At 47.7% G+C, this 19887-nt stretch overlaps 1 protein-coding gene across 2 annotated transcripts in view; it reads right to left on the reverse strand.

Annotated features, from left to right (window-relative positions):
• Positions 1-19887, reverse strand: part of TGFA (transforming growth factor alpha) — a 109203-nt gene that overhangs the window by 64510 nt on the left and 24806 nt on the right. For both annotated transcript variants that reach the window (XM_061210589.1, XM_061210588.1), the window contains exon 2: positions 9140-9193. In XM_061210589.1, coding sequence (XP_061066572.1) covers positions 9140-9193 — 54 coding nt within the window. The remainder of the gene's footprint in view (positions 1-9139; positions 9194-19887) is intronic.

A 19887-nucleotide genomic window follows, 5' to 3' on the forward strand; every position in this document is an offset into this window, starting at 1 on the left:
CAATAATATAGTAAGAGGGGTAGCAGCAGAGTACCTACGTGTGTGTGCACACAGCTCCAAGTGTTTTACATGTAATCTTTTAACCCTCACAACAAGCCTAAGAGCAGGTCCTATTATTCCTATTTCGTAGATAAGGAAGCTGAGGTACAGAGAGGTTAGGTAATTTGCTTAAGGTCTCACAGCTAGTAAGTGGCAGAGGGAGAATCTGAACTCTGTCCAGTTCCAGAGTTTTCACATTCTAGAGACTGACTCTAGGGCTGGGGGCCTGGGAAAGCCCAGCCTCTCTGTTGAAACCCAGAGATAAAACTGGATCAGGGGCTTCCCTGGTGGCGCAGTGGTTAAGAATCTGCCTGCCAATGCAGGAGATTGGCAGCCCTGGTCCGGCAAGAACCCATATGCCGCGGAGCAGCTAAGCCCGTGTGCCACAACTACTGAGCCTGTGCTCTAGAGTCCGTGAGCCACAAGACTGAGCCTGCATGCTCTAGGGCTCGCGCGCCTAGAGCCCATGCTCCGCAGCAAGAGAAGCCACTGCGATGAGAAGCCCGTGCGCAGCTGCGAAGACCCAATGAAGCCAAAAATAAATAAATAAAAATTTAAAAAAAAAAGTGGATCAGGATTTAGGAGCCAAAGGGTCACCCAAGAAGAGTCTGGATGAGCATCCCCAGAACTTGGAGGTGAACTGGCAATTATTCTGTTGGGGTCAACATGTCCAGACAGCGAGGTCCCTGGGGGTGGGTGCCAAGCTGCAGGGACTGGGGCAGCCCTCATGCAGGCCAGTATGGCAGGTCCCTGTGCTCCAGAAACAGCGGCACTGCCTGAGCCTCAGTGACAGCTGCAGCCCTGGGACAGCAACACTGAGGCAGCCTGCATTCAACCTGTGCTGGCCAACAGACCTGCAGGGCAGGATGTCAGCCACAGCCTTTTCTTTCTTTTTAAAAATGTAGCCCCTTTCGGGACTTCCCTGGTGGCGCAATGGTTAAGAATCCGCCTGCCAATGCAGGGGACACGGGTTCGAGCCCTGGTCCGGGAAGATCCCACATGCCGCGGGGCAACTAAGCCAGTGAGCCACAACTACTGAGCCTGCGCTCTAAAGCCCACGAGCCACAACTACTGAAGCCCGCGCACCTAGAGCCCGTGCTCCGCAACAACAGAAGCCACCGCAATGAGAAGCCCGCGCACCACAACGAAGAGTAGCCCCCGCTCGTCGCAACTAGAGAAAGCCCGCGTGCAGCAACAAAGACCCAACGCAGCCAAATAAATAAATAAATAAGTAAATTTATTTTAAAAAATGTAGCTCCTTTTATTTCTGACTATAGTATTAAAACATGCTTGCTGTAGACAGGGTAGAAAAACAGGAAAGTACAAAGGAAATTAAAATCACCTATATTCCCATTAGCCAGAGATAATTAATGTTAATACCATATGATGTTATCCCTTTATTTTTGCATCTCTCTGTACAATTTTGAGATATTATATTCAATTTTATATACTACTTTTTCTGTTTATTTACATGTGCATTCTCCCATATCGTTAAGTATTCTTCAGCATGATTTTAAAGGGCTTTCATTTAAAATCTATCCACCTGTCCCATAACTATTTCCTTCTTGCTGACATCTAAATTGGCTATATTTTACTATAATGGATAATAACCTAACATCTCTGGTTATTTTTGTAAAATAGATGGCTAAAAGTGTAACTGTTGAGTCACAGGGCATGGACAATTTTAAGGTTCTTACTAATACTAAGGAATCAAGTTCCCCATTAATACTAAGCTCTTTCCCAGAAAGTCAATATGCACATCCATAAGCAATATATGTAGCTGTCTCACCTCACACACACCAGCACTCAGTGTTGCCATTCTCAAAAATGCGCCGATTTGATAGATAAAAATATAATAGTATGTCTATCTTTCCCAGCGGAGTATAAGGTTCTTAAAAACAGAGACTTTATTTTGATCAGGGCCTGGCACATAATAAGTGCTCAATAAATCTTTGTTGATCTTTGGCACCTTGTTACCTGCAGCTTCCCCTTCCCAGTCCTGCCACAGCTGTTGGGTTACCACTTGACCAAGGGGGACAAACCGATCCAATTCTCTCTCTTGAGACTCTGAGCTAAGTGGCGCAGAGATGGAATGAACTGGTATTAGAATGATCTTCATGGTAGGTACAGACTAAATGGCCACAATCTGTGGGGCCTCACTACTCAGCAATTCTGTGGATTTTGCCAGCTCCACAGATGCCAACCACAGCCCAGACGGGTGATCAATCAGATGGAAAACCAGCTCGGCACCACAGACCAAACGGAGCACGAAGCAATTTATCAAAGAAAATAAAAAGTATACAGTTTCGCACTTGGATTAAAAATGGGAAGTCTGAATATAGTAGAAGCAGGTGTTTTCCTCAAAGAAATCCATATGGTAGATCACATGGTCTATGTTTATGATTTACTCTGAGATGTAAAAATCATCATCATCATCTGCCTGACCCTATGCTCTCTGATGTCAGGGCTCATAGTTACTTCTCATGTGTATCTCCAGGGCCTAGCACAACACCTGGTATAAGGTAGTACTTAATAAGTGTGTGCTAAATAAAAGTTGAAAACTAAAAAGTGGGAGAACAGTAGGTTTCTATAGGCCTTGATTTTTAGAAATCCAGGAGTTGTGTCACTTGCCTTGCTTTTTTCAAAGCTGGTAGATGCTCTCTTATCTGAGCTCAACTTAAACCAGGGCCTTGATTTACCCAATCCATCCTCTCCATTCCTTTGTTAAAACAACTAGACCAATGTCCTCAGCGTGCAAAAGCTCAATTAGTTGGCTACTCTAGCTTACCAGCCCGTTTCTGTTTTTACCAGTGAAGCTATATATTTACCAAGAGGACATGTGTGTTTGTTCCCAAACCTGTTTATGTCAGTTGCACTCATTATTGTATTTACATAATTTAATTACATATTACATAAACTAATGACATATCTATGCATAAGGAAAGAGCTGTTGTTTCTATTTTAAGTGGAGTGTTCTGGAAAGATCTGATAAAGGTGAGTAGATAAAAAAGAACTGCTGTCATATACACACTACCAAATGTAAAATAGACAGCTAGTGGGAAGCAGCCGCATAGCACAGGGAGATCAGCTCGGTGCTTTGTGTTCACCTAGATGGGTGGGATAGGGAGGGTGGGAGGGAGATGCAAGAGGGAGGAGACATGGGGATATATGTGTATGTATAGCTGATTCACTTTGTTATACAGCAGAAACTAACACACCACTGTAAAGCAATTATACTCCAATAAAGATGTTAAAAAAAAAACTGCTGTCAAATTAGGGGTGAACAAGACAACTAAAAAAGACTAGGTGTATGGGGGGAAAAGTATAGGGAAATCTACAAAGATTTACAGCACTTACTTTGCAAGCGTCTAAGTTCTTACGCTGAAGAAATCAAATATGGAAATTACAGAGGATGCAGTATGGGTGCAGCTTACACAAGTAAACGAATGCAGAACGCCAATATATAAATCCATGAATAACCAAGAGTATCATGAAACATTACCTGACTTTCCTTCATGTAATGCACTCTGAAATTCTCTAGTCTAAACTATTCAATCTCCTTTTAAAAAATGTTGGTTGTGACCCACTAAAGTGATTTTGTGACTCACAGTTTGAAAAGACTGCCTTAATCCAACTCCTTAATTTTATCGAGGGGGAGCTGGGGTTCAGGGAGATTTAAGAGCACTAAGATGTCACACAGCTAGTGAGTCAGAATTACGATCCTGGATTCCACATCCTATGGCCTGTCTACTACCCCAAGCAAACTTCCCTCTGATCCAGCACAGTTTCCTCTGCAGAAAGTAAAAGGTAAAATGAGGAAAGGAGAATGAATCCCTCTTTCTCTCCTGAGGCTCCACGGTCCACTAAGTGTCCTCTGAAGTGAGCTAGTCCCAGCACCTATGGCTGTCTGTGCCTTTAGCCCCTAACAAAGTCATACCAAGTCTCTTGTGCTACAGACACATATTTGGAACAGTGAACCATGTACCTGGGTAGAACACGTGAGCTTTCTAATTTTAGAATGACTTCAGCTCCACGTGGGAAAACTCCAGACAATGGAACGAGGAAGTGGTTTGCAGTTCTGAAAAGCTTTTGTTAGGTGAGATGAGCAATAAACAGATCCCTTGCTTGCTGGCTGACCCATGTTCTACCTGTTTTCCAAACAAGTAACGCCTTCAAAGACTGCTCCCTATAATCGGATTTGCCCTTCCTCTGCACCCCCAGCCCAAACTCGCCCTTCTCAACATAGTTAAGCCCAAAGTCCCCACCAAAATCTGACCACCATCTTCCCAAGCAAGCCGATAAGAGTGACCTTCCCCATGAATAACAGCACTGTGAATTTTCCATGGTCTTTTATCATCGCCTCTGAAGTCTCCCAGATGCTAAATTAAGTAAGGCTTCCAACACTGCCCGGTTCCCGGTGGGGGTCATTAGACACAGGCTAGAGGAAGGAGCAGAATTCAGAGGTTTAAAGAGCCACCCCGAGTACCCAGATCGTGCAAGGAAGATAGCACAGGGAGCCTGGCTCCCAGGTCCCTGAGCAAGGCCCTCACCACACCCCTCGGTCATTAGAGCAAGTCTCACGAAAACATGAGAACCTCATGGGCAGCCTGGGAACTACGCAACATTTCGGAGGGTTAAGCAAGCAGCCACCCAACAACTTAACCAGGATGCATTCTGTCCCTTGTCAGGGGCATTAAAAGGTGCCTTTGAAGATAGGTTGTAACTCTTTGTGAAGGATGCGAAGCTCTAAGCTGTAGGTGCTGCCTGCCACCCTCATCTTGCCTCCAGCTAATGTTTCTCTGCATGCTTTACAAATTGACAACAAACCAGATACAAATTTTCTGTCCTGACCCCCAGACTACTGACTTCACTCTTGTAGCAATTATTTTCTAAATCATGCACTAAGCAGTCAGCTGTGGTTGCCTTCTGTCACTATGAGGCTCTCATTATGGGTTCTCATTATGGGTTCACCTGTGTAGTGGGGACAAGGACACAGAAGTTGTCCAGTAACTATAATGTTAGAACCTGAATGTAAAATAGCACCTGGCTCCAAGAGAATGAGATACATGGCGGTCACACTACCACCAGCCTCTCTGAGGCCTGTGGCAGGCATCGCCAGTTGATCACTGCCATATTTCCTAACAGTCTGAAGGCAGCCTTATAATCCTCAGCAAAGCTTTCCAAGTAGTCTCTATCTATCCATCAGAGTGATCACGTGAAAAACTTCACAGGTTATTTCTGATTCAAGGCCAACAGATGAGGAAACTAAGATCCAAACAGGAACCAGATGAATAACTTGCCCAGGGACTCGACAAAACTCAGACCAGATGGGCCCAATGCCCAGGATTCCTAACCTTCAGCCTAAGGCATGTATCCCTCCAATGTCCCACCCAAAGCAGATGTCTGAGAAGCATTTACTGATGACAATAATGCCAGTTTCCCATGCCTCTGGCATCATCTACCCTCCACATATGGGGCTTTATTAAAAGGAAGATTGGAAGAAACCAATGAAACCTCAACAAGAAAGTCAGGAGCAACCATGAAGTCATGAGAACATTGAACTTTTTGGGGGGAAAAGCACAAGAAAGCCGCATGGGATCAGCCCCTGTTCCTTCAAGCTCATATTCTACTCCTGATTGGCACATGGAGTTTGCAATTTTCTCTCTACGCTGCTCCATCAAAATGTTAGAGCTTAATTCTGAGTATGCCTGCAGTCCTTTGCTCCAGCACCATCAATCAGGAATGTACCAAAACCTTCTTATGTCCATTACTGTTTCTCATTCCAAACAACTCTTAGAGTGAAGAGACCTGCATATTTATGCCATGGGTGAAGCTCTCATAGCTTCTGTCCTAAAACAACCCATCTTCACACCTAAATGGATAGTTTTAGGATTTAGTAAATGAGCCCACCAACATTCAGAGCATAAGGGTTAGGAGGGACTCAGATGTGAAAGTCAGTCACCCAGTATATAAATGAGCACATTTTACAAAAGCAGTGTTGACCTGAAAGGAAATATAAGTAGAAAGCAAAATATGAAAACATCAAAGGGAATGAAAATTAGGGACTTCCCTGGCGGTCCAGTGGTTAAGATTCCTCAGTTCCACTGCAGAGGGGCACGGGTTCGATCCCTGATTGCGGAACTAAGATCCTGCATGCCACGTGAGGAAAAAAAAAAAAAATCTAAAACGTCTAATCTTGTGACAAAGGGAATGCAAATTAAATGAAGTGCCACAAATTTGAATTCAGCATCATCCATCCCCCATATTTAAGGATCTAACAAAAAAAGAATTCTTGTTGCTTTTGTTGGTGTAACTGAACTATGGTTTTGTTTTTAAAGTTCTTACTTGTTAGATATAAGCAGTGTTCACAAGTGAAATGGACTTTGTTTTTAAACTATCCCAACAAAGATAAAACTCAAAAAGGTGAGAGAATAGATGAAAGAAAAATTGCAGAGTGATCCTAACTGTTGAAGCTGGGTGATGGGTATATGGGGATTGATTTCACTATTATTTCTCCTTTTCCATGTATGAAGATTTCTACTATAAACAGTAACAAATAGTTTTACTTCCTGAATTAGTCAAGAGTTAAATACACACATACCCCAGTGCTGGGGTAGTGAGTGTGGCTGGCAGGGGTGGTCCCCAGTTTGAGCTGCATCCACAACAGGATTTTAGCCATGTCTGGAGAGGACAGAGTGGGGGTGGGATGGGATGGTCAAGGCCTACCAGGGCCTGGGGAGTCTTCTAGGAGATAGGAAGGTCACCCTAAAGGAAGAGAAAGTTGAGCAAACAAGCCTGATTTAGTCACAAAGCCCTAGCCCTTGGAGGGGTGGCTATGACATGGCCATCACCATTTGGACTTGTCTACTAACTAGCCCAGCCCTCTCTGGACTCATGTCTCGGTCCAATGGGGTAGGGTAGAGAGTAAGCAAACATGCAAAGAACTATTCCATTAACCTCTCTGGGGCACAAGTGCCATAGCTAAGTAACCCATCAAACAGAGAGCAATGCAGAGGCCAGATTGGCAGCCCACCTCCCTTCTCCACATATCACCAACTAACTCCAAGATCTCAAGGCCCCCTGGACACTAGAAGGTGTGGCACTGCCTCTGCTCTCACCCATCACATTGGGCTACAGAGTGGCACTCAGCCAGTTACAGGGTCATGTGCAAAAGGGCAGGACACAACTATTGTTTTCTGAACATACATCATCATGAGGGAGAGTATGTCTCTGATATCAACAAGGACCTGAGACTATCTCACAGAAGCAAGTCCAGAAAGGAAAGATGGAAGAGAGGTTGGTCACTACTGCAGCAAGGACAGTCATTTTCTGGATAAATGTCACAGGTTTTCCCATTTCTACCCAGAAGAGCCTGGGAAACCCCAAAGGGCCTCAGCAGGAGCCACGCCAGGCCCCTGAGGGAACTGGCTGAGGTACGACATCCCCTAGGCCTTTCTTGTACAAATGGATGCAATGGGAGGAGGGGATAAAATAACCAGGAGTACCCGTCCCCATGGAGGTAGCATCAACATTTGCCATCACCACAAATTGTCACCTACAAGTGACTTAGAGGAGACCCCGGCTCTTGGCCTACCAGGTCCTACAGTGAGGACCAGCAGGGGCTGGAGATGCACCTGGGGGTAAATGCATCCCAGGATGGGGGTTGGGGCAGTTCTGAAAACAGCATGGGGGACTCACAAAGCTATCTCCCCCTCCCTATATACCATATCTGAGCCCTCTGTGATGGGGGAAGTAATTAAAAAGTGAAAGAACTGCTTCATGGAAACTCTGGCAGACCTTGGACTCTAAAAGCACCGCTTTGGGAGGGACAGATCCTTCTACCCCGAGTCCCAGAAAAGAATAACACAGAGGAAGAAAGGCATCTGTGGCAATATGGGCCACCAAGTGGCTTGGACACCTTAATGGTTCAAGTGCATCAAGGATGCACATCTCCAAGAGGAGTCTGGTACTCAGTGGGAGTGGCAGCATCACCTCCATTGTGTTTGGATGGAAAGGTCTGGAAGAAGAGAAGAGCCAAGTACCAGGGACACTGTGGTTGGTTAGAGAATTTATGAATGCATACGACCACCTCCTGCCCAGGCACCTCCCTGAGATAACTAGGGAGACACAGCAGGGGCCACTGCAATGACAGATGGGAGCATATGCCATGTCAAAGAGGGAACAGTGAAACTGGCAGACTCATGCATTGCTGGCATAGAAATCAGCTCAATTCACTTGGAGAGCTATTTGGCAATTTGTTAAAAGGTTCATAAATATATTTATCCTTGCTCCTGGAGATATGTCCTAAGGAAAGAATCCAAAAGAAGGAAACACCTTCTAGACATAAAGATGTAGCATTATAATTTAAACTGGAGGCAACAAAAATATCCCATGGGAAATGCCTAATTAAATCACATATGTCCGTTTTAATGGAACATCATGACATTTTAAAAGGATAAATTTCAAGACTTTCTAGCAACATGGAAAAACGCACAACTCCAAACCTTGAATTTAAAAAGCAGGAATCCAAATAGTTTCCCCACCATGACTAACTGTATAAAAATATTAGCGCACATGGACAAATGCTAAAAGCCGATGCTTTCTGTGATCCTCTGCCTGAGAATGGTTTGCCTCCCACGTTTCCCAACTTTCCAATCTGTTGATCGAGGATCTTGCAAACGAAACCAGGGAAATATGACTACAAATGTCAAAAGATAAACTGGAAAATAACTAAACAAAATCACCAGGCAGAAGGAGACAAGAGGGTTTAGGGATCTGGGTTCTTCTTTAGATGGATTATAACGTGACGGTTCCCAGCTTGTGGGTCGTGCAGGCTCTGCTTTCCGGCACCCCTGCCCACAGTGATTGTTTGATCAGAGAAGGGAGAGGGCGAGCCCTGAGGCCAGCAGTTAAGACCTCCCAGGAGCGCTCCCTGGGCCCCTGGGACAGAGGACAGAGAGGGTGCAGGGGACAGCTGTGCGGGGGCTCAGCGGGCAGGAGCCCCAGGAGGAAGCTTAGAGCTCAGGCTCCACAAGGCAGCCAGGGTCTGCCGCCGTGCAATGCTCCGCACACCACCCCACCCCAAGGGGACGGGACTCACCACTCAGAGCGGACGTGCTGTTCTCCAGGGCCTGGCACACAGCCAACAAAAGACCTGTGAGGGGAAGAAGAGAGGACAGGTGAGAGTCTGGCCAGCAGCCCACGTTCTCAGGCTTCGAGAGTGGGCCCTCGCAAGGGAGACTTGGTAGTTTCACAAGGTGGCTGAAGGCAGGCTTGGTGACATACTTTGGGGAACTCAGTGCAAAGTGAAGACGTGGGACCCACTATCCAAAGAGCAGGAAAAAAGTGCCTATCTAATGGGCACTCTAAGTTACTAAAATATCAAGCTTTTCCCTTCCTTTCCTGGTCTCTCTGTCTCCACTTGTCATGATGTTTCTTGTTTCTGTCTTTTTAAAAACACCTTATAAATATTTTTATTGTGGTAGAACATACATAGAAGTTACTACCTTAACCCTCTTTAAGGGTACAGTTCGGGGGCCTTAAGTACCTACACACTGTTGCGCATGTCGTGATGTTTCTTATTTGCTCTTTCTGGTCTTGCTCTCTCTGGGGTATGAGGAGACTTGCAGGGTGAGCACAGATCCTCAGAGGCACCCTGGGCCCCAGCGACAGCGCGCAAGTGTGCACGTGACCCCGCACTGCCGCGTTTCCCCTCCCCCAGCGGCGGGATGGATGTGTGCGACCCAGCTGGGGGCAGGGGAGCCTAGTCAGGGGTTTCTTCTTCCCAGAAACCAGTCGCCCCAACCCAAGGTGGGCAGGTGACCCGCGAGGGTGTTGCAATATCCACCCTGGCAACTTGGATGGGGGGAGGGGAGTCAGTCATCCACGGAAACGCAGTGGGGCTGCCAGCCCAGGATGGGGCAGCTACCACCATGCCCTGCCCGGGATGCCGTGGGGTATGCACACCTCACCCCAGCCTTTCTTGTGTCCAGGCCCCATGTGGCAGGGGTGAGAACCCACCCAGGGGAGGCAGGGAGGTGACGGTAGGTGGGACCACAGGAGGCGAGGCCCAAGTCCTCCCCGGTGCACACCCCACAGTCCCATTGAACTTCATTTACAAGATACAAATGCAAAGAGAAAACTGTTAAGAATTTCAAGACTGCAGCTGCACAGCGGCAGCGGTGTTAGCCCCCCAAGCTCAGGGCCCACCTGAGCAGGAGATCCTGTGACCACCTGTGAAACCGCCCCTGCCAGCAGATGACCTTATATGCCAGCATGTTACAGTACCAGAGGTTTCAGGAAACAGAGCAGCAAAATTCTGATGAAAAAGGAACCTCTCTGAGTTGTGCAATCAGCACGAACTAAGTTAGAATGACTTCTTAAAACCAAACTGCAAAAAGACGCCGTGGTGGCCATGCTAACAGGCTGGGCCGCCTGCAGGTTAGCCCAGAGGCGGCAGAGAAAACAGGCAAACTTCTGCGCTGTGACCCGCACCCCAATGCTCGGGACCAGCTCGCCCCCCGCCGTGCAGGCTGTGAGGGCTCCTTTCTCCTGTCCCTCAGAGTGTAGACGCACCAGCCCTTGATTCTCAAGGGAGAAACACATTGCAACAGATATGGCAATCTGCTCATGACTTTCCTTCAGGCCTTTGACATGAGAAACATCTCAAAAACTTCAGACCGCTTTTACTGCAGGCTTGGCATGGATTTCCCAAATACTCCTACAGAGTGTTGAACCAGACATTTGTGCTGGAGTTGGGTTTGGGGAGACCAGTCGACGGTGGGGGACGAGGAGAGAAAGTTAGTAAAATCACACATCTGCCCCGTGCAATTATTTCTTGTTGCTCAATAGACACTAACTTTGGAAGCATGGTCTTAGGGTTCCCCTGGACATATCTAAAAGGCCAAGTTTGTAATCCGCACACCAAGCGTTAAAATGAGGCTTTCCTACCAAAGCCAGAAAAAGTCTTAGAGGTTTCTCACTGTCAGCTGGGGACCCGTCACAATCTGATTTTGCTGACACCACCACAAACCACTCTGGGCCAAAGGTGGCCCGTGACCTGTGGTACCAAAAGGAACGACTCGGGGATGCTTTGCATACCTCTCGACAGAAAGTGCCAATGGCCTGTCACAAACTGTCCCTGAACGAATGAATTACCTTCCCATCTCCCTCCCCGGCCCCATATCCTGTCAGTCAGTATAGTTCCTGGGCTCCACGTTGACCTCTGCTTAAGCAAAACCAGAATAAGAAAGCGAATACTGTCCAACTCTAGCCAGGACAGAGATGCTCGCCAGCCTGCAGGGTGTGTGGAGGGGGGCTCCCGCAGACTCGGGGTGAGTCCCCTTGCCCCCTCTGCTCCTCACCTGGGACCTCTCAGCTGCCAACTTGCAAAGATGTCTTGGGAACTAATTAGAGTTCACAAAACCACCATGTTCCACAGATGAAAGACACTGGGTTTTTATTCATAATTTGAGCAATAGGAGAAGAATAGTTCCTTTCTATACCCTCACATTCCCATGGAAAAACGTTTTAGTGCCCTGGGCTCTCTCTGCAATCTCCATTCAGGCACAACTTCAGCTGAGGCCCTGTGATGGGAGGTGAGCCCTCTGCTTTCCCTTCACTACGTGGTGGGCTCCCTAAGAGGGTCCCAGACCAAAACGACAGGGTCAGGCCTCTTTCAGTTCTCACGTGGGTGGATACCCCTTATTGGACAGGTGCCACTCTCAGGCCCACCACTCAGCTTTTACACGCATTATCTTATTTAGTCCTCACGATAACCCATGATACAGGGCACCTCCTGGCCTCCCTGCCTTCTGGTCCAGCCCATGGAAACACCTGGTTTTACAGATGAGGAAACTGAGGCTTAGAGAGGTTGAGAAGTTTGCCCAAGCTCCTGCAGCCAAATTCAAATTCAAGTCTGTTCAACTCCTGTGCCCAAGACAGTGTTTAATTACCACCCCGAACACCAGTCCTTCTGACCATAGCCTGTCATGACACACTGGAAGGTGTGTGTTTACCAGTTACAACCCCCAAATGAGTCCGGACAACAGATTCAGCAGGCTTAGCCTCCAGGTTGATCCGTCTTTTCCAGAGGTTACGTCAATTACCTCTTGGGCTACTCCCACTGCCTCCAATTCCCCCACTGCGAGCAAGGTCTGCCGAGAAGGGGCAAGGGTGTGACTGTCCAGACTTCCTGCAGCCCAGTATTCGTAAGCCCAGCTGCCCAGACTGCCAGCCCCCACCCCCGGGCTGTGCAGAGGCCTTCCAGAAACATGTGGACTTGGCAGGCTCCGAGGCTCATCAAAAGCACAGGAAATCCTTCCCTGGAGCACCTGGATGGGGACAGTACAGGCCCAGGGACAGCGCCACAGTCAGCAGCTCCGGGGAGACGACACACACTCCAGACGGAGGCTTGGCAGCCACAGGTGCCTCTGCCTGAGGTTCAAAGCCAGACCTCGCCTGCCACAGGGCCACCCAGCCAGCCTCCCTCTGGGCCAGGAATCCCTTCTAGACTGCTCCTGCCAGCACCCCATTTCTGTTTAAATAGCTCCAAAGAGGGGAATCCCTGCCTTGTGAACTTTAAAAAGAAAAGGGGGTGGTGGTGAGGGGAAAACCACATGCAACGGAAGAAAGACCTTATGAAAGGCGGACCCTGTTCCTTGAGGTAGAGTGGGAACCCAGGCTGCCCTCCAGGAAGGACAAGGGCTGCAGTGCTTATAATTCAGCTGTTTGGAATGCAGACAGACGTTTCCAACAGGAAGAATGTCAACAGAAAGGCTAGCCTACTTATCTGGTGAGCTCACAGGATGGGGCCATTGTGAAGCCCACCCACCTCTGGGCCAATGGGAAATGCTGCTGACGGATGCTGGGCACTCCCCACCCCCAGGCCACAGAGCAGGGTGCCCCCTCCATGCACACCTTCACTCAGGCACGGACCGGGACCTGGCTGCGCCTTCAGCACGGGACACCCTCCACCCATCACCTGTTGGCCTACTGACTGCCTCGCCTCCTTTGTGGACATTAAGCTCTAGTGCCCTGGTCTGGAAGAAGCATCCTCAGGCCCCCAGTCACCCCAGCAGAGTTGACCATGCCCTGCTCTGGCCTCTGCTACAGCCAGTATTTGCTCCTACGTACTCCACTGTATAAATCAGCTGTTCTGGTGATGGCCATTCTGACTGGTGTGAGGTGATACGTCATTGTAGTTTTGATTTGCATTTCTCTAATGATTAGTGATGTTGAGCATTCTTTCATGTGTTTGTTGGCAATCTGTATATCTTCTTTGGAGAAATGTCTATTTAGGTCTTCTGCCCATTTTTGGATTGGGTTGTTTGTTTTTTTGATATTGAGCTGCATGAGCTGCTTGTAAATTTTGGAGATTAATCCTTTGTCAGTTGCTTCAGTTGCAAATATTTCCTTCCATTCTGAGGGTTATCTTTTCATCTTGTTTATGGTTTCATTTTTTGTGCAAAAGCTTTTTCATTAGGTCTCAGTTGTTTATTTTTGTTTTTATTTCCATTTCTCTAGGAGGTGGCTCAAAAAGGATCTTGCTGTGATTTATGTCATAGAGTACTGTGCCTATGTTTTCCTCTAAGAGTTTTATAGTGTCTGGCCTTACATTTAGGTCTTCAATCCTAATCATTAGAGAAATGCAAATCAAAATTACAATGAGGTAACACCTCATACCAGTCAGAATGGCCATCATCAAAAAGTCTACAAACAATAAATGCTGGAGAGGGTGTGGAGAAAAGGGAACCCTTTTGCACTGTTGGTGGGAATGTAAATTGATACAGCCACTATGGAGAACAGTATGGAGGTTCCTTAAAAAACTAAAAATAGAACTACCATACGACCCAGCAATCCCACTACTGGGCATATACCCTGAGAAAACCATAATTCAAAAAGAGTCATGTACCACAATGTTCATTGCAGCTCTATTTACAATAGCCAGGACATGGAAGCAACCTAAGTGTCCACTGACAGATGAATGGATAAAGAAGATGTGGTACATATATACAATGGAATATTACTCAGCCATAAAAAGAAACGAAATTGAGTTATTTGTAGTGAGGTGGATGGACCTAGAGTCTGTCATATAGAGTGAAGTAAGTCAGAAAGAGAAAAACAAATACCATATGCTAACACATATATATGGAATCTTAAAAAAAAAAAAATGGTCATGAAGAACTTAGGGGCAAGACAGGAATAAAGACGCAGACCTACTAGAGAATGGACTTGAGGACACGGGGAGGGGGAAGGGTAAGCTGGGACAAAGTGAGAGAGTGGCATGGACATATATACACTACCAAACGTAAAATAGATAGCTAGTGGGAAGCAGCCGCATAGCACAGGGAGATCAGCTTGGTGCTTTGTGACCACCTAGAGGGGTGGGATAGGGAGAGTGGGAGGGAGGGAGACGCAAGAGGGAAGAGATATGGGGATATATGTGTATGTATAGCTGATTCACTTTGTTATAAAGCAGAAACTAACACACCATTGTAAAGCAATTATACTCCAATAAAGATGTAAAAAAAAAAAAAAGAAAAGGATGCCTTGGATTTAGAGGTGGCGAGCAAAGGCCTATGGAGAAAGAACTAATGCAGATGAGAGGGGCAGGAATCAGGTGAGAGAGGCAGAAGGGAGTGTGGGTGTTTGGAGGGTAGCCAGGATCCCCCCTTCCTCTCCTGCCATGCTTGGGGTCGCAGGGTCATACGGGACAGAGCAGGAGCTCAGGAAGTGAGGGTGGTACCTAGAAGGTGAGAATCCTGCATCTCAGCATGAGGTCTTCAGGTGACACTCATGGACAGCCATATAGGGCACAAAAATATATGGAAATGGGTCACGGGGAACCCAGGGCCTGCTGGTATCTTCTGGTACCAGATTCTAAGGTATCTTTTCTTATGAATTATATTCCAACATCTGAATTTTATCTGCAAACATAGCAGGATTTTTAACTGCATAGCAAAAACTGCAATATTGTGTGACTTTATCAGTATTTTTAAATGCAAGAGGTTCGATAGCCAGGTGAAGATGCTGGCTTCAGGGTCAGAACTGATTTGGAAGAAAGAAAAAGGGAACACACTGCAGACAGGGACAAGGAGGGAAGCTGGTAGGACCAGGAGACCCGGGCCTGCCCCGCCTTCGAGAATACCCATAAATGCCATGGTCTAAAGCAGCCACGAGGCATCCTCGTCGCCCCAGTGCAGCATTTCTCTCCAAGGAAGAGCTGACAATTCACAAGTGCTCCTACTTACAGAGACACCAGTTACACTGGCTTCAGAGGATGGCAGGCAAAGCAGCAGAGGAATTTGTGGAGGAACTGGCCAGACGGGATTACGACAGCTCAGGGGAAGGCAAGGAGGGTTTAGAAATATGTGACACGGGAATGAATCACCTTAGGCTGATGGGCTCATGGGACAGAGGGCTCTTTCTTTCACCGTCCCAGCATCTGGAACTCTGCTTTCAAAACACAGATTGGACTCTGCTACCCAAGGAGAATCTTATCGAGAAATTATTTGAAATGGTTAGTGCTGTGTTTCAGGTGGCGAGTCCAGACACACAGAGCAAAGAAACTCTCCCAACTCTGCAGGAAGAGGGCAGCTCTCAGTTACAGACCCACCCAAGTGAGGTTCTGACCCTGTGCCCAAACAGCCCCACATTGGACACATGAACTGAGAAGACACTTCTATGTCAGTGGCGGGTGGTAGAGGGAAGACCACCAGCGCCTGATTGGTCTTCTGAGCTCCCTCCTCACACCGTTCAGCCATAATTATTATTGTGGCTGATAGCGTTATTAACAATAATAGCAGCAACATTTGAGCACTTATGACATGCCCTGCATCATCTCATTCAATACTCAAAGCCAGTCCTAGGAAGCAGGTACTATGTGCTCCCATTTCAGAGGTAAGAAAGTGGAGGTACAGGAGAGGAAGTCACCTGCCCAAGGTCACCCAGCTTGTAAGTGACAGACATTGCAGACTCATGTTACAGGGCCCAGCTGGCCCCCCCTTTGCTTTCCCTTACCCTATGAAGTGCAGCCAAAGAACACAGACATGCTAGAAAAGTCCACCTCCTCCTCTTCTTCTGGATCTAAGCCAGATGTACTGGGATATGCAGGCTACCAAGGGGTCCAGAGACCAGGGTCATTCGTGAATGGTGTCACCTTTAGCAAGTCCCTTCACCTCTCAATCTTGGGTTCCTTACGTTTAAATGACAGAGTTGGGCCAGAAGATCAGCCCAGTCCTTAACTTCTGGAACAATATGGGGCTGTGCATCTTCTTCAACCATCTATCTGGGGAAGGGGGGTGGGGACATACTTGGCCTCATTCCAATGCTTTGTAGGTGGATCCCTTGCCTTGAACGAGGATCAGGCAAGATGCAGGCTGCGAGTGCTTATCTCAGTGAGTGTGCTCGGTTTACAGTAATATTGTCTTTCAGTTTAGCATGGCACTTCCATCAAATATCAGAAGATGGGAGAGATCCGAAAACCGCAACCTAAAAGGGCACTTCTCATTTCTACATTTTCAATGCACTTTTTTTTTAAAAAATTAATTTATTTTTGGCTGTGTTGGGTCTTTGTTGTTGTGCGAGGGCTTTCTCTAGTTGCAGAGAGCGGGGGCTCCTCCTCGATGCGGTCTGCAGGCTTCTCTTGTTGTGGAGCACGGGCTCTAGGTGTACGGGTTTCAGTAGTTGTGGCTTGTGGGCTCTAGAGCACAGGCTCAGTAGTTGTGGTGCACGGGCTTAGCTGCTCCGCGGCATGTGGGATCTTCCCGGACCAGGGCTCGAACCCGTGTCTCCTGCATTCAGGTGGATTCTTAACCACTGCGCCACCAGGGAAGCCCTTCAGTGCAGTCTTGACACTGGCTTGATGATATATTCCAAGCTTACAGTCCATGAGGAACGCTCTTGGGTCAGTGAGCTTGGGACCCTTCCTAATGACCCCTGGGTGGCCATAAGCAGCAAAGCCCAACTTGATGCGTTTAAGGCAATACCTCATAACTATGACACTGTGGAAAATAAGCCAGTGTTACCTGAATGCTCATGGGTATTGTCCATATATCTGTGGATGGAAAAACCTCAAGTATTCAGAATGAACCTGCAGGATGGGGAGGTGAAAGAGACAGGCAGATGGGTGCTTGCATTGCAACCCTGTACCATTTTCTATTCTTCACTCTGGGTCTATTATGGCAGAGCAGAAAGGAGCCTTGCCGTCAGGCCTTTGTTCAAATCTTGCCTCTGCCACTGCTTAACTGTGGGACCTTGGCTAAGTTATCTGACCTCGCTGAGCCTCTGTGTCCTCATCCATAAATAAGGATAACACTTCCTCACATGACTATTGCAAGGATTAAATAAAATAAAATGGTGTATGCAAAGTCGGAGGAAAATGAACTCTTCCATACTATATCGAAGGCAGATGAGTATGGGCTGCTGAAGCCAACACACAAACCCCATGTTCCCATAGACACTTTCCCACTTCCAGGTCCCACACACCATCTCCAATCCTGACCCCTCTCCAGAGGCCTGTACCTCAAATGTCGTGTTCCAAAATAAACTCACCTGTCTCCTGACCGTTCCACTCCTCCTCCTTCGTTCTAGGTGGGGCTGAAGACCCGATAGCTGTCATCGACCCCTCCCTCTCCTTTACCGTGTATCCAAGCCAAGGTCTCCTACACGTCCTGCCTCCACCTTATCCATCCCCCTGCATCCCCACTGCCCCAATTCAGCCTCATCATCTCTCCTGGGCTATCACAATAGTTGCCTGACTGGTTTTCCTGACAACAGCTTTTTTACCTTTGCTCCTGCTGCCAGAAGTGAGCTTCCAGAGCACTTCTGGGCCATCAGACTCCTTCCCTCTAAACCCCCACTCACAGAGCCCCCTCCCCCAGCCAAGAAGTCCCAAGCAGAGATTTCAGGTGCATAACCTGGTCCCAAACCCCATTTCCATCTGGCTCCTCCCACCCGCTCCTGTTAGGCACCAGCCGCCTGGCACTGTCCCCCTTCCCTGCACACGACCTGTCCTCACTCAGCTCGGTGCCTTGGGGCTCACGCCACTAGGGTCCTGACTCGAGTCCTTGCAGCTGTGTGACCTTTGCTTAGTTGCCTGAGTCTCGGATTCCTCCGCTATGAAAAAGAGATAACGATATTGGTCTCCCACACAGGGTTACTGTAAAGACTGAGTGAGGGGACTCAGGAGAAACGTGTAATACATGGAGTGGCCCATCACAACCATGCAGCATGTGGTTGCTGCTATGACTGAGAGTTCCCATTTCTATCATGATGCTCCCTGAGTTGGCCAGCCCCTTCCTCTACCTGTAAACAAATTTGCCTCTGAAAGCCTCGCTCAAATGTCAGAAACAATCATTTCTTCCTCAGTGCCGTCCTTATTAGATCCCACCTTGTAGTTAAGAAGTTTTCACGTCTCACCCCTCCCCGCCAGCGAGGTCGGCAGCTGTGTCCTACTCATCTCTACCCTCACACCTGGTGCAATGCCTGCCACCTACTTAGGGTTTGGAATACATGTATGTTGAACTGGATTTCTTTAAGAGGTCACCAGCTTGAAAACAGAGTTGGAGGGGGGTGAGTACTGAGAGTGTGCAGGTGGGGAGTGGGAAAACCCACCGACCCCCCAGAATTCCCCCCACACTTCTCCCCCAGCTACACCTCTCAGTGTCGGTTCTTTTTCTGATTTCAGTGGAGTCGGAGAACACGGAAACCTGGCATTCACTCATTCAACAAGTGTTTACTGAGCACCCACTACGTGGCAGAGACTGCTCTAGAGGTTGCAGAGATAGGGGAGGGACTCAAAGGCCCCTCTCTCACAACATCTGCAATGTACTCTTCTTGTGAGGAATAATTCTTCCAACCCTTAGAAACCATCACACTGAACTGCATTACAGAAGTCAGGCTGCACCATCATTCAGTCGGGTGCTGAGTTAAAATGCCTCTTCTCTTTCAATCCTGGTTAACGAGTCTCACTAGAATATAGAGAAGACCACGCAGGATGGGGAAGCGTCACCCTTCTCCTGAGCCTGGAGTAAGTCTGCTGAACCACGATCATGCCAAGATGACCCTGAGTTGTTTGATCACCTGATGAGATGACCCCCGAAATGTTTAACACCCTTAACTTATTTTGTCAGTTTTTCCTGAAATCTTTATGAGAAAGCAGGAAGATACGGCTGAAGCAAACACACCCACCTGTGTCCTGGGAGCCTCTCCCACGCTCGCTATTCAAGTCCTTTGTTCCACCCAAATGTGTCCACCTGGCCCAGGCCTCTTAAATATTCTCACTCGCTCTCTCCTGCCTGGAAAACCCTCAGGCCGCCCTGACCTTACTTCTTTGCAGCCCCCAGGCCCAGACCTCTTTTCCCACCATCTCTGACTTAGGAGAACAGATTACTATCTTCCTTTCCGTACTTCAAAGGCCAAATGAGAATATTTGCAAAATGCTTTGGGCTCTTAAGAGTCAAGGTCCTAATAAATGCCCAGGACTTATACCACATGCACAGGCATCAGAGAAGCAATGCAGCTATAAAAGGAGGTGGCGTGCTCATCCTGACTTCCGGAAGACATGCAAAAAAGAAATGACTAAATAAAAAATCCGCAGAGACCCTTGCAGGAGGGGGTGGGTGCTGCCCTGTTGAGAAACCTTTGTTTCTAAGGCCTGGCAGGTGTGATGCAACCTCTCACACTGCTACACACATATCTTCCTCTCTGCTCTCCCCAACACCCACCTATGTCAAAGCCTTACAGAACGGTGCTGCCTACTGATCCGGTGGTCTGAGAGGACCCCCTCCTACAAAGCAAACAGCACACAGGAGCAAAATATCTTTGCCAAACAGTAAGTTAACCAGG

Source organism: Eubalaena glacialis, chromosome 14 (genome assembly GCF_028564815.1).
Source record: "Eubalaena glacialis isolate mEubGla1 chromosome 14, mEubGla1.1.hap2.+ XY, whole genome shotgun sequence".
Classification (NCBI taxonomy): domain Eukaryota; kingdom Metazoa; phylum Chordata; class Mammalia; order Artiodactyla; family Balaenidae; genus Eubalaena; species Eubalaena glacialis.